The following is a 15,920-nucleotide window of genomic DNA, read 5'->3' as shown; positions in this document are numbered from 1 at the left end:
GGCTCTGGGGGACCACCAAACCCATCACTACACTGTAGGAGCCTGACTCTCAACACAAAGGAGGAGCACAGGCAGCCTCAACAGCTTGGCCATGGCTGTAAATGAGGCCAAGCAAAATGGCCTCACCTTGAAGGCTGTGTGGACTGAGGACTGGAGAGAAGCCTGGCTTCTAAAGATAGAAAGGACTCTCATCACTCTGGTGCACAATATGCGGACCTCTCTGAATGCAGGGTGACTTCTTCAGGATCCCTCCAGCCCAAGGACTCTATAATTCAAGGGAATGGATGACTCATCCTCAAAGTTACAGGCATTCAGCCAAGCATCTCCTCCCGTGCATCTAAGACCAGCATCCCAGGTTGGCTTCCTACCCAGTTATATGACTATGGATAATACATTTAACCTTTCTATGCCTCAGTTATCTCACCTGTCAAGTCAAGGGGCTGCAGGAGACAACCATCAATATCCCTTCCACTTCTAAAAGACTTTAATACTATTACTGAGCCATTAAGATCAAACAAGGGAAAAGAAAAAAACGTTGTTTCTGGATACTGCTTCAGTCCAGTCTTCAAAAGATATGTGTAGGAGTTTTGCTCAGAGAAGGAAACTGATAAAAAGACAACTGGCACTACCAGGCAGGGGACCACAGGGTCCCCAGCCCACCTCCTCAGCTGCAACTGTAAAGCCCCCATTTGAGTAGCTGAAGCCTTTAAAAGACAAGGGAAGTGGTCCTGGCCATGAAAGACGCGCCCCTAAAAAGTGAGGGCACTCCCATCATCATAAGGTACTCTTTTTTTCTTAATCTTTTTTTAATTAAAAAAATTTTTTTTCAATTACCATTGACATACAGTATATTAGTTTCAAGCATACAAAACATCGTACTGATTAGACATTTATATATCTCACAAAGTGATAACCCAGTAAGTCTATTACCCATCTGACACTGTCCATAGTTGTTACAATATTATTGACTATATTTCTAATGCTGTACTTTACATCCCTGTCTTTTTTTTAATTATAGTTGACATTCAATATTATTTTATATTAGTTTGTTAATCTTTTTTTTTTGGGGGGGGGAATACTGGGGAACACTACGCCCCCCCAGGACCCATCAGCTCCATGCCAAGCCGTTGCCTTTTTTTTTTCAATCTGGTTGTGGGGGGCACAGCTCAGCTCCAAGTCAAGTCGTTGTTTAGTTGTGGATCATAAGGTACTCTTGGACCAGGAATTTTCTCACTTGTGTCTCCTGGGCCTTGGTTTCACTATCCATCAAATGGGAAGAACAGGGATGGCTCCGAAAATTGACACTTCAAACTGACTACTTGAGCCAAGGGCTAAGCAGGAGAGAGGCACTAGATAGGATGGGAAGGCGGACCAACAATGAAATCGTGGGATAAGCTTTGGGGATGCGCGAGCGCACACACACACACACACACACACACACACACACACACACACACACACGGATTTCGTCAGAGCCCTCAAATGAAGACTGTCCCCAGGCAGGAGAGAGTGAACCGAGGGCCTAAGTGCTGGGTGGCAGGGTGGGCTGTCTGGACCCTGGACCAGCTCACCTGATGAAGGTGGTCTTCCCAGTGGAGTACTGGCCCACCAACAGGATCATGGGCTTGTTGTCGAAATCGGCATCCTCCAGGGCAGGCGAATGAAACTCGTGGAAGCGGTAATACTCTTCCAGAGGCAGCAGCTTGGTCTTGTAGAGTTTCTTGAGCCCCTCGCTCACTGTGTGGAAGACCTCCGGCTCCTTTCTCCGGTCGTCGGAACCCAGCCAGCTGAACATCGCGGCTGCCGCTCGCCCCTTGAGCGCAGCTCCAACAGGAGGACACGGAGCCCCGCGTCCCGGCGCCCTTGGCTCCTCGGGAAGATGCTCCGCAGGGCGGGCCAGCCAGTCTGGAGCAGCGCCACCGCCTCACCCGAGCGCCAGGCTCAGCTGTACCATGGGGACCAGGGCGCGCGGCTCGTGGGTCCCTGGGGCGACGTCGCGGGGCCGAAAACGTGCTCTTCCCAAGCTCCTGGGACCAAGCCCAGCCCCTCCTTCATCCAGCAACCAAGGCCGGAGGGAGGGAAAATATCTAGGTTGGGCAAGAGGGTTGCGATCTTGGAAATTAAAGTCAAACCTGTAATTAAACTGCTAGCTGCCGGCGTTTCCCCCAGACCTCTCCTGCTCTGGCCCGGATCCAATTAGGGGATGCTTGGGCTCTGCTCCTGTCAAGCCGGGTCGCTCAGAGGAGGCGGCGGCGCTGCCCACTCCGAGGACAGCTCAGCATCCGCAGCCGGAGCCCGCAGCCACAGACGCGGGTTTAAATGCCAGCGGTGCAGGAAGCCGGTCGTGGAGGAAGTCCCCGAGTACTGGCAAGGCCGGCCCGGCCAGCGGGTCCCAGCAAGGAGAAGCTGAACAGGGCGCAGCCATGTTTGTGGGCAGGAGCTCTGCTGGGGATCTGTGGCCGCTGCCTGGGAAGGGAGGGATGCTGAATCCTGTGGGAACGCGCTGGTATTTCAGTCATGGCCTCTGGAGGTTTGATTTGGGAACAGCGCCCTCTCAGGGACAGCTGAGAAGACAGAGTTGACCTGCTCATCACTCCGCTTTTAAAAGGCCTTTTCTTTAGTTACTGAGTTCAATTCCTTAGGAAGACAGGTACTCTAATATTTGGTAATATTTGTGGGGGGCGGGGAGGGGGAGAGGGAGCAGGGACGGGAAGAGAGTCCAATACCAGGTTACAAAACGACCAGAACTGTCACTAAAAACTTTTTGCTGGGTCTAGGGTAAAATCAAAATCATTCCCATTGATTCATTCATTCATTCACTCATTCCAATAAAACAAAACAAAACAAGGAAATGCCCCGCAAGTATTGAGCCAGTACTATAGGCTCACCAATTTTGGTGACTGTGGACACAAAGTTGATCACAAAGATGAGCAATTACAGACTCCCTTCCAGAAGCTCCAGTCCAGGCCGACTTTACAGAGGAGGTATGAGCTGAGAGCCATGGGTTCATGGGGGAGGAGGCATTCTTTTTGTCTGGATAATTTGAGGAAGGCTTCACAGAAAGCATGACTGTGAGCTGGATCTTAAATGTTGAATCTACAGAGAAAGACATTCCAGAGTAAAGGTCATTTGCAAAGTCACGGGAACATGGAAGAACTTGGTGTGGTGAAGGCCGAATAAACAGTTTTGCTGGCTAGAGTGTAAGGTTCAGGGGGGTGGAAGGGAGTGTCTAAAGCTAGGCCTTAATGGCTTTGCTTGCCCAAATAGGAATCATACCGGGGATAAAGAACCAAGAATAATGTTATTACTAATCAGTGTTAACACTAATTAAGTGTTCTCTATGTGCAGGGGCCTGGCCTAAGTTCTCAGTGAGCATTGTACCATTTGACCTTCATGGCAGTTCTATGAAGCAGACCAAATTGTCTCCAAAATCATACCATCAAGAATGGGGGTGGGAACAATTGGCCAGATGTAGGCAAAAAGGGGTTCATTCTCTGTCGGGAACTTGAGAGCAATAATAAAACCAAGTCAAAGTCAGTCTGCTTTGTATTAGCACCATTCTAAACAGTGTCAGTGATAAAAGCTTGTACTTGCCCAGGCAGTTGTCTCCCATACACTCCCTTCCACAGATGAGGAAACAGCAGGCTAATGGTCCAGGGGGAACTACTAATGCTGGTAACAGTTTGGGGGAGCAACTGGAGTAGCAAAAGAAGCTGGAGGCCAAGAGACCAACTAGGACACTATTCAAAAATTTAGGAGACAGTGGTAATCGGGATGGGGAAAAGGTTGTATTCAATAAAATTTTTATGGCACAGAAATGACAGATTTTAGTAAGCAATAAAAGAAAGACAATAAGGATAAGGCGAGTCTAGGATGATTCTGAATATTCTACTGTAGGGGAGAAGGTAGTGGAGACACTGTTCCGTCAATTAGTGGAGTCAGGGGAGACCAGATTTAGCATTAGAAGATGATGTGTTCAGTCTGAAACGTGTGGCTGAGGTGCCTGTGGTAGCCCCAAGTGGAGAAGTATACTAAGTGACACTGTGGGGATTTGGGCAGGAATTATCAGAGGTGGGTGCTGGCTAGAATCTTCCTACTTACAGCTCAGGTCTCCTAACTCCCACCTTGAACTCCAGAGCTGATTGCCTCTTTCTGAGCTCTCTGAATCTCTGATAGAAACCACTCATTAATAATTTACCCTCAGTGTTTACATTAGCATTGGCATATAAGCATAAGAGGCAACATTCAAAATATTTAGCAACTCACATAGCATGGGAATGGAGCAGTCACAACAGACTTTTACCTTCCCAGTGGAACAAGGCCTAGGCCCCAGCTGTGCCAGTTGTAGAGGTACAAGAGAGAATGAAAAGATATTGCAATACATAAACCCAACAACAGAGCACCCAAAATATATAATTAATGCCTGTACATTAATAAAAAAAAATCCACTAGAAAAAAATTTGGCAAAAGACACAAAAATTCCTTTTATAAAAGATGCTACCCGAATGTGCTGTAAACACAAGAAAAAAATGTTAAACCTCATTAGTAATGTCTGGAACTTGAAGAGGTCTAGGTCTGTCCAGGGGGAGAGTCCAGGATGGCCAGAGTGCCAAGGGAGAAAAAGGGGGCTCCACTGTGAAAATACTTCAATATTTTATTAACCAGTACAGCTATGGTATTTTGTACCACTGAATGTCAGCCCCAAATATCTAATTTATTGAGTGTCTGTTGACACATCTAACTCTAGCTGTTAATCCTGAAGAGTTGGAAATCTATCTTCTTTAAAAAAGAGTTGAGTAATAATGCAGCATTTCTATATATTAGCAATAAAGACAATTTTTAAAAAAGATACCCATTGGCAAAAATCAAGAAACACAGGACTATGCAAGACCTTTATATGGAAAATGATAAAACGTAATGGAAAGACATTATAGAATTCTAAATAAGTGAGAGACACACCATGTTTAATTATGGAAAGATTCCATGTCACAAAGAGGTAAATTCTTTACAACACAATTGCGAGATTCAATAATTGATAGAATTTAAATTAAAATCTGAGCAAGGTTTTCCATGGAAATTAACAAGGTGATTTTAAAATGTATGTAGAACCATAGTCCAAGAATAACTAAGATATTCCAGAAGAAAAAAGAAGAGGAGCAGGAGGAACAGGAGGAGGGGGGAGGGGCAGGAGGAGAAAAAGAAGACAATGACAACAGCAATAGCAAGAGCTCAGTGAATGGAACCTGCCCAAGCGGAGATCATTATTGAGTTGCAGTGGTTACGATAGTGTGGTTTTGGCAGAGATAGGCCAATGGAACAATGACACAGTAAAACAGCCAACAAATATGGAAACCTGAATTTCTTCAACAAGACACCAACAGTACAAACTGCAAATGAAAATATTAATAAATTTGGCAATAGTCAACTTAAGCACTTGTGGGGACAGAGTCCCAGAGAGCAGTTTCCAGGCTCTTGGCCTCACGTGGAAAGGTGATGGCTCGGTTATTAGATGGCCATCAACTGTAATCAGATGACCATCCACTATGGCTAAGTGGCCATCAGCTGTTACCAGTTAGCCATTAGCCACTAATATAAGTGCTGTGGCTACGCTGGCAAGAGGGTTGGTTGGTTGGCAGAGAAGCAGACAGCAGATTGCAGATCTTGTGGCTTCTGCTTCCTGTGTCTCCAACTCAGCCACCAGCGAGATTATAGTGGTATGACTTCCCTGTCCATGGCTCCGTGGTGTTCCTTTTTGGCCTCACCATATCCTGCGTCCTTGTGGGGGGAGCGGGAGTGGAGACCCTGCATGACAGCACTATTGTTCCATTAAAGATACAAAAGAGAATTAAAAAACTACAATACATACAACAAACGAACATTTGATTACTACTGTAATTAATGCCTATACATCCATAAGAAAAAGACAAACATTCCAATGAAAAAAAAATTATCAAAGGCCCAGAAGAGGCTACATGAATGTCCTATAACATAAGAAAACATGTTGAACCTCATTAGTAAATAGAGAAACGCCAAATCCCAATTAGGTAACATTTCACACCCACCAAAATGACCAAAGGTATGAAAAGGTAGATGATATTAAGTGGTGGCGAAGATGTGGAGTAATGGAAATTACTCACATTTTTAAATAATAGAATGAACCCCTGGTGAACCCGTCATCTAATCCAAGAATTAGAAAAATTGGCAATAATGTACCCCTACCTATGTGTTCCTTCCATGTCCTGTCTCCTGCCTTCTCCCACCCCCAGGGGAACCACCACCTGGAATTTAGTGTGTTTTATTCCCTTGCTTTTTAGATTAATGTTATCACATAAATATGTAAGCATAAACAACATAATGTTAAGGTTTAGTGCTTTGGAACTTTACAGGAAGCATACCCGCTGCATGTAGTCCCCTAAAAGTCAATTTCTTTCCTACTCAACATTTTGTCAGCAGCATTTGTTTTCAACCCCTTCTGGCTCCTTGCTGCCTCTGTTCTGCCAGGTGGCTGTCTCAAAGCCAGCACATGGCCCTAAATTCTGTCACCCTGACAGCTCATGGGGGTTCCCAGTTAGACAACCTACAGGCAATAGAGTCCTGGTCTCCCCCCACCACCCCAATCTTAGCTGCGTGATCTCAGGAAAGTGGCTTCAATCTCCACGTCTTAGCTCCCTGGTCTCTGAAATGGAGACAGTAAGTATTTTTTCAGGATTAAAGGAGCAATGCGTGTGGAGTGCTTATGCAGTGCCTGGTCCACTGAGAGTGCTCCGTATACCTTGATAGCTCCTAAGGTTATAATCACTATTCATTTTATTCACTACATGAGCACGGCCCTGTGTTCTGGACCTATTTGATGAGCTAGGAGTCAGTGAGTACCTCCTTTCGGTTCATTTGTATCTTAACCGAGGATGGCTCATTGACTCAAAGGATTGATTGTAATTGCTAAGAGCAGGATTTGTGGCATTCACTACAGGCCCTTGGGGGTGACACCATGAAATTGGGCCTTTCCTTCTCTTCCCCTTTTTCTTTCCTTTCTCACCAAGACCATCAAGATCTGGCTAGAAGGAGAGAGAGAATAAAATGGTAATGGCAGTGGCAACCTGGAATAAAAGATTGAGGCCAGTGAGGGGACGTTAGGGGAGTCAGGAGGACAGTTCAAGTGGGGGCCCATTGTCCACAACCCTAGGACCCAGGCCCCTCTCAGCCTGGTCCCGACCATATGAACAAAGTGTAATTTACTCATTTTGTTGCCCTCTATTGAAGGGTCAAGAGCATCAGCTCAGCCAATTCCTAGCGTTGAGAATTAGGCTAAGCTATTTAACCTCTTTTTATGACAACATCCTCATCTGTGAACCCAGGCCTAAGAATGACAGTTCACAATGCTGTCATGGGGATGAAATGAAACAGTGTGGGTCAAGGTCTTAATACAGTTTGGTATCTCTATCTCTATCTCTATCTCTGTCTCTGTCTCTGTCTCTGTCTCTATCTCTATCTCTATCTCTATCTCTATCTCCATATCTCTCTTTATCTATCTCTATCTATAGATATAAGTATAGACATAGATATAAACAAAGCACTCAGTGAATAGTAGTTCACTCCCCCCTTGAATGAATGAGGAAAGGGAAGTCTGGAATAAAAATAAGGGAGGTCAGGAAATTGTACTCAGAAAGTTTATAAACAGAAAAGAAGATGAAGAAACAGGGTTAGGCTGAGTGCAGTTGTCCACAAACAGCTTTCCCCACTCACACCATTACTGTCACATCTACTTAATCACTGGGACATGTGTCCATCATGCATAGCAGGTCATGTGGGCAGGAAGGTAGTTTTATCGCGAGGTGTACTGGGAGCAGAGCTCCCCTGAGAAGTCCAACATCACAAAGAGGAAAGCCCACACCTTGGGAGGCAGTGGTGTATGTCTGATTTTATTGAAATGCCTGCTTGATACGCCTCCATGGCTCAGTTTTTCTCTCTGAGAACCTCATTTTCCAAAGGCAAAACATTTGTAACATACAAGGTATGAGCTATAATTAGAAAACCTCCCCATCATCATCTTCATCTACAAAAGATGTAAGGCAGCTTACCCAAATCCCCTGAATTCTAAAAATATATTTAACACTTGAGGCGGTAATAGGCGAGGAATGGGCAGGTCAGTGGTGCAGTGATGATGTCGGGGAGATAAGCAAGTCCTGCTTAGAGTCGAGCAGCATCTGTGGCTCTGAGCTTCTTGAGCAGAGCAAAAACAGAACTGAGTTTTTGGTTTTGAGCCAAGATATATCAATCCGTTTCTGCAAACAGCATCTTAATTGCACCATCCCAGTGAACAACGTCCCTTGGGTAAGAGAAGTGACAAAGCAGTGAAAAATCCAAAAGCACAGAAATCCAGAGCTGAGAACCTTGGAACCAGAGCGCGTCCTGAGCATCTTTCCTGGATGGGTAATCTTGTCGGTCTCCCCACTAGGGGAGCTAGAGGAAGCTTATTGAGGAGGAAGCCTGAGGCTTTATCTCTCTTTTAAAGCCTACCCCAGAGCTGGTGCAGCCTCCCACACTTGACTCATTGCTGAAGTGTCTCTTGATGAGCAGAGACTGGAAACGTGAACCGTCTGCAACTGGTCAATGATTATAAAGGAATAAGGCTGTGACCATCACAGTCTATGAGCAGAGGGAACTCGATAAAGGGAGAAGATGTGAGTGGTATTATTTACAAATACTAAAGCAGAGGGTGGCTGGATGGCTCAGTTGGTTAGAGCACGAGCTCTCAACAAGGTTGCCGGTTCAATTCCCTAAAGATTGAAAACGGCGACAGGACTGGGAGCTGTCCAGTCCAGTTCCACAACGAGATTGAAGGACAACGACTTGGAGCTGATGGGCCCTGGAGAAACACACTGTTCCCAATATTCCCCAATTAAAAAAAAAAAATACTAAAACAGACAATGGTAGAAATTAAACATTTCCACTCAGTTGTCACATTTTGCTTTTTCTCTATTTTAAAATTGTATTTATTTTATTGTTTGTGTTTTGCTTTTTAATTTTGGTTATAGCTTCTTTTTACTTTCTGAAGTTGAAACTTGTTTTATATCACAAGCTATTGATTTTATTCCTTATTTCTTCTATTACTATAGTAAACTTAGGGAGTTCCTCTGCTCAGAAATTTGAGAATTTATTTTCTCAAAATTGTTATGTAGTTTTGAACTTTTATAGGTGACTTTTTAATTCATCATCATCTTTTTTTTTTTTTTTGGTTATACGTTGTTGGGTAGTGATATATTCAAAATTATTTCCAGATACTTTATCAGTTCTCTAGTGAATCATCTTCTATTCTCTCTTTTTAAAAAAGATTTTTATAACATACATTATATTAGTTTAAGGTATATACCATAGTTATTCCACATTTATATACCTAAAGAAGTGATCACCATGATAAGTCCAGCAACCATCTGACACCGTACCATGTTATCACAATATTATTGACTATATTCCCTGTGCTGTACATTACATCCCTATGACTTGTTTTATACCTGGAAATTTAGACCTCTTGTTCCCCTTCACCTTTCCCCACTTTTTAATTTTTTAATTACAGTTGATATTCAATATTATTTTATATTAATTTCAGGTGTACAGAATAGTGATTAGACATTGTATAATTTAAGAAGTGATCCCCCTGACTAATCTAGTACTCATCTGCCACTATATATAGTATTACTATATTATTGACTATATCCCCTGTGCTTTATTTTACATCACCATAACTATTTTGTAACTACCTCTTTGTACTTCTTAATCCCTTCACCTTTTTCACCCTGCCCCCCAAACCCTTCCTATCTATCATCCCAACAAATTTAGTACCAATATGACACCATACATAGTTATTACAGTATTATTGACTATGTTCCTTATGCTATACCCTACATCCCCATGACTACTGCGTAACTACCAAGTTTTACTTCTTAATCCCTTCCTCTTTGTTACTTACCCCCAACTGCCTCCCATCTGGCAACCATCAATATGTTCACTGTATCTACACGTATGAGTTTGTTTCTGTTTTGTTGGTTTATTTTGTTCTTTGGATTCCACACATAAACAAAATCTCACTGCATCTGTCTTTTTCTGACACTCCACTCAGCAAAATATCATCCAGGTCCATCCATGCTGCTGCAGATGACAAGAACCCATTCCCTTCCATGGCCGAGCAATATTCCATTGTATATGTGTACCACCTCCTCTCTATCCATTCTTCCATCGACAGACACCAGGCTGCCTCCACATCTTGGCTATTGTAAACAACCCTGCAATGAACATATGGATGCACATGTCCCCTTGAATAGCATTTGGGTTTCTTCAGATTAATACCCTGAAGTGGGATTACTGGGTCTTTCATTGTCTCTTGTTTTTGTTTTAATGTCTATTTATACCAATAAATATTGCTACCCAGCTTTTTTCTCCCATTTTTTTATTTCCATGAAATATCTTTTCCCATCCCTATATTTTCCATCGGTGTGTGTCTTTCAATCTAAAGTGATTCTCTTGTAGAAACGTAAGTAAGGGTTTTATTTTCTTATCCATTCAGCCCTCCTATCTTTTGATTGGAGCATTTAATCCATTTACATTTAAAGTAACTGTTGATAGGTATGTAACTATTACCATTTTATTTTTCATAATTTTGACTTTTTTTTTTCTGTCTTAAGGAAGTCCCTCTAGCATTCCTTGTAATACTGGTTCGGTGGTGATAAACTCCTTTAATTTTTTTTTTTGTCTGGGAAGCTCTTTATCTGTCCTTTGATTTTAAATGATAGCCTTGCTGGGTAGAGTATCCTTGGTTGTAGATCCTTGCTTTTTATAACATTAAATATTTTGTACTAGTTGCCTTTTTCTTGCTGCTTCTAGAATTCTCTCTTTGTCTTTAACCTTTGTCATTCTAATTATAATGTATCTTGGTGTGGGCATGTATGAGTTCATCTTGGTTGGGACTCTCTGCACTTCCTGGCCTTGTATGTCTAGTTCCTTTGCCACATTAGGAAAGTTTTCAGTCATTTCTTCAAATAGGTTCGCAATCCCTTGCTTTCTCTCTTCCGGTACCCCTATGATGTGAATGTTGTTACGCTTGATGTTGTCCCAGAGGTCTCTTAAACTATCCTCATTTTTTAAAAACTTTTTTGCCCCTTTTTTCTTCTCTGATTGAGTTTTTTCTGCTGCCTTGTCTTCCAAATCGCTGATTTGATCCTCTGTTTCATTTAGCCTGTTGGTGATTCCTTCCAGTAAATTCTTTATTTCAGTCATTGTAGTCCTCACTTCTGACTGGTTCTGTTTTTATGGTTTCTATGTCATTTTCAATGCTTGCTGTTTCTCTTTTGAACTTCTCACTAAGTTCCTTGAGCATCCTTATAACCATTGTTTTGAACTCCTTGTCTGGTAGATTGCTTGTCTCCATTTCATTTAGTTCTTTTTCTGCAGTTTTCTCCTATTCTTTCATTTGGGACATATTTCTTTATTTCTTCATTTTGGCTGCCTCCCTGTGTTTGTTTCTATGTATTAGGTAGAACTGCTATGTCTCCCAATCTTGGCTGGGTGGCCTTATGTAGTAGGTACTTTGTGGAGCCCTGGCACTCTCTCCCTGATCACTTGCTCTGAGTGCTTCAGAAGTGTCCCTTGTGTGAGTTGTATGTGCCGTCCTGTTATAGATGAGCCTTGATTGCTATTGGCATATCAGTGGGTGTCACTGGCCCACATGCTGATAGGCTGTGGGGTTTGGCCATATCCACAGCTTACAGACTGCTGTGTGGGGGACTTACCCCACTGAGTGGGATTTACCCCAGCAGGCTCTGATGCCTGTTGAGGCCACTCTTTGTGTGTGCCGCTTGTGGGGCTAATGGGTGATGCTCTACAGTGGACTGAAGCCAACCTCCAATATGTTGGTTCTGGGACCTCTTGCAAGGGTCTCCAGTGCAGGCCCAGATCACTCACTGCCTGTGATGGCCAGAGACTACCTGACAGGAGCTACAAAGTGATCCATTGTTGATCGCTGCCTGTACTAAAGTTGGAGGCACATGGGACAGGCCACACTGAGAACCAAGGATGGCTGCCTTCAGGAACAGGCCTGAGGTAGCTCCGCATAAAGCCAGCACACCCCGAGGCCTGCTTCCACTTGCTGGCTACCTTAAGGTTCAGGTACTGATAAGGCCTTGTGCCATACACAAGTTCAGTAAGTTAGGGTTTCAGGGAGTCACTAGAGTGGGAAGAGTTGTGGTCACCCAGTTAATGTAGACTCTGGTTTGGTGCCAATACTGAGCCTGAAGCACCTCAGCAAAAGTCTCAGAGCACAAAGAGGCCAGTTACCGCCCACCTGGGGCCCATGGACTCCGTTTGATAGTTTCCAAGAAAGAGTGCAATTTTGGCAGAGCTAGCTGCTAAAGGAGAAAGTGCCTCTATTGTTTAATGTGTTGGATGGGGCCAGGTCCCAGTGAGTCAGCAAGGTGAAGCAAGCAGAACTCACCAGGAACTCACCAATCAGATTCAGATTTGGCCTGTGGGGGAGGGCTCAACTCAGTAAAGATGGCGCCTGCCTGTTGGCTGCATAGGAAAAGGACCCCACACAGGAAAAATGGCAACTGTTCTCCAGCCCTCACTACAAAGTCACACACCTCAGTCTCTCCCCTCCCTCCAGCCCCGGCCCCATATGTCTGAGACATTCCCCGAGTTACTGTCCTTCTGCCAGAGCCCAAGGTGAGTGCTTGCAAATGACTGAGTCTGTGTGTGGGCTGTTTATGAAGACATCTGTGTTTCCCACAGTCTTCTGTTCCACCCAGATGGTCGGAATCCCCACCGTTTTTAAAGCCACATGTGGGGAGGGTCCTCTTTCCTTCAGGCTGGGGAGACTGTTATGCAGCTGGGGTCCCTAACTCCTCCAGGGCACCTCTGAGGCTGAGATATCCCTCCTGATTCTCGATTGCCACACGGAGGTTGGGCTCTGTTTAGCATCTCAGCTCTTCCTACCAGTCTCGACATGACTTGTTTATACCTTAGTTATAAAACTTCTGTTCAGCTAGACTTCAGATGGTTTTCCAGGTTATTTTATAATTTAGTTGTAATTTTAATGTGTTCATGGAAGGAAGCAGGAACAGTATTTATCTACTCCGCCATCTTGGATCTCCTACGATCGATCTTCCATTCTCTTTCGATTTAAGTCTTCTAAAAGATAAATTATTATAAATTATTGAATAATATAAGCTTTATTTCAGAATTATATATTCTGTTTCAGTGAACTATTTGTTTCTTTTTAGTAACATGCCATTTAAATTACTGTAACCTTACGATATGTTGTAATATCTGGTATGAATATTCACCCTTCCTTACTAACATGGTTTTTAAATTTCTTAGATAGTCTCATTTTCTTCTTGTCCTCATGTCTCCCGCCTCCTCCTATCTCTTTCTCAATCTTTTGTGTCTTCTAATTGAAAGTAATTATGAAAATTTGGTGGTAATTTTGCTTCAGTCTTGTTTTTGTACATATGTATACTTACCATAGGCTGTTTTTCTACTGTCAACATCATACCATGAGTATTTCACATATCCTGGAAAACTATTCAAATAATTAAATTGGAATGAATGCTAATATTCAACTATGGGAAAATTTCATTAGTTTAATTAACCATACTCAATGATGGACATATAAATATAAGTTATTTGCAGAATTATTGTCAACAATAATAAAAGCTCTATTTCAGAGTTATCTATTCTGTTTCAGTGGTCATCAGCAAAAGGTGAACAATTTTGTACATAAGTCTTCATCCATGGTTTTAGCTACTTAATATATATTTTATAAATGGAATTATTGGGAACATTATTAATGTTTTCGATACTTGTCACCTAATTGCTTTCCAAAAGAGGTACATCAACTTATATCCCTATCACAGTGATATCAGAGTTCCTAGGTATTTTTTCCCCCTGTAGCACTGCATGTTATTGTTTAAAACTATTCACTAATTTGGGAAGTGATCTCATTTTTAAAAATTAGAATATATATATCATTGAAAAAAGTTTGAAATTTTTTATTTGTTTGTTAACCATTTATATTTTTTCTATCATTGTCTGTTTTTATTTATCCTTTATTTTTGAAAACATTAATGTTTTTCTCATTGTTTTGAAAAGAGCTTCTTTCTTATTTTTACAATAATGCCATTAATCGTTTGTGTGTTTATTCATCCAGCTTAATTTTAAAAAACTTTTGTCAATTACTTTCTCCTTGTCTCTTCCCTCTTCCCTAAAACAGGATCATTTGGATTTTTTTTAGCAGAATCTCACTAAAACTATAAATTAATTTTAGAAGAATTAGCATCTTAATAATTAATCTTTCCATCGAAGATGGTATGACTTCCCATTTTCAAATCTTACATCTCTAGAAACTTTTTGTAGTTCCCCCTAAAATAGTCCAAAACACTTCCTTTAAGATTATCCTCAGTTATTTTATGTTTTTATTATTACTACGTATAATATATTTCTATTATGATTATTTCTAATTGCTTATTGTTATATGTAGGAATGCCATTACTTTAAATAATATTTATCTTATGTATAGTTATTTTACTTAATACTCATCAATATAATAAATTTTAGTTCATTCTTAGGTTTTCTAGTGATATGAAGATCATTAACTAGTGTTTTTCCTCTTTGTTAATACTATTTTTGTTTATAATTATATTTCATATTTTGATTAGAATTTTGAGAACAGTGTTGAAAATCAAAAAGGAGCAGTCTTGTTTTGTTTTTTATTTCAGTGCTATTCTGATACCTGTCTGAATTCTTCTTTCTTTCACCCCTTTGGCTTGGAAGCTGTGATCTCTTTTAACACTTATTTTTTCCTTTCGGTCATATAAAATATATTCTACCAAAACAAAGCATCTGGGATGTAGCATCCTCTGCAATTTAAAAGACGTATATTTTTGTGTATGTAGAATCTTTTACACATAGTTACATATGTCTGATAATTAAGTTTGCGAACTTGTTGCAACGATGTTGCTAACCTTTTTTGATATCAGAGGGATTTTCATTATGAATTTGTACCAACTGGACAGTTAACCAAGTTTACTATTTGGAAGTGTTGAAAAGGTGTGTGAAAAAGTTAGGCAACCTGAACTTTTCGCCAACAATTTGTGGTTCTTGCATCACAACAAGGCACCAGCTCACACGGCACTGTCTGTGAGGGAATTTTTAGCCAGTAAATAAATAACTGTATTGGAACACCCTCCCTACTCACCTGATCTGACCCCCAATGACATCTTTCTTTACCCGAAGACAAAGGAAATATTGAAAGGAAGACATTTTGATGACATTCAGGACATCAAGGGCAATACGACGACAGCTCTGATGGCCATCCCAGAAAAAGAGTTCCAAAATTGCTTTGATGGGTGGAATAGGCACTGACATCGATGCATAGCTTCCCAAGGGAAGGACTTTGAAGGTGACCATAGTGATATTCAGCAATGAGGTATGTAGCACATTTTCTAGGATGAGTTCGTGAACTTAACCGTCCAACCTTGTGTGTGTGAGTGTGTGTGAGTGTGTGTGTGTTTATTTATTTATATATGTCATGTACTCTGAGTGTTCTTTCTTAGAACTTGGGGTAGACGGTAATGACATTAATAGAAACTGAGACCACAGGAGGAGCAGTAGGTTTGAGGAGTTATGTACTGATAGCCCCAAGAATAGTGAAGCACTGTTCTAGTATCTTCTCAAAGGCCGGGACAGGATGGGACAGAATTCACATGTTAAAGAGACACAAGATTTAATATATAGCAAACTCAATATGAGTCAACACTGAGATGTAGTTGCAAAACATAATTCCAAGGTATTAGCTGCATGAGGACAGCATAAGAAGTGAAAACTATCCGTGCTGATCGAGAGCCTGTCATATTGCAGGCATTCTACTAGGT

General features: G+C 41.8%; 1 protein-coding gene across 1 annotated transcript in view; it reads right to left on the bottom strand.

The window, feature by feature from the left end:
• EHD3 (EH domain containing 3) overlaps nt 1–2,485 on the bottom strand; it is a 31,308-nt gene extending 28,823 nt beyond the window's left edge. Inside the window, exon 1 of the mRNA XM_019735384.2 lies at nt 1,572–2,485. Within this exon, the coding sequence (XP_019590943.1) occupies nt 1,572–1,795 (224 nt within the window). The 5' untranslated portion in view covers nt 1,796–2,485. The remainder of the gene's footprint in view (nt 1–1,571) is intronic.
• Nucleotides 2,486–15,920: the final 13,435 nt, after the last annotated feature.

The sequence above is a fragment of the Rhinolophus sinicus genome, linkage group LG05 (genome assembly GCF_036562045.2).
Source record: "Rhinolophus sinicus isolate RSC01 linkage group LG05, ASM3656204v1, whole genome shotgun sequence".
Classification (NCBI taxonomy): domain Eukaryota; kingdom Metazoa; phylum Chordata; class Mammalia; order Chiroptera; family Rhinolophidae; genus Rhinolophus; species Rhinolophus sinicus.
Note: the sequence above shows the minus strand (reverse complement) of the source record. Positions and strands in the feature narration are given on the sequence as shown.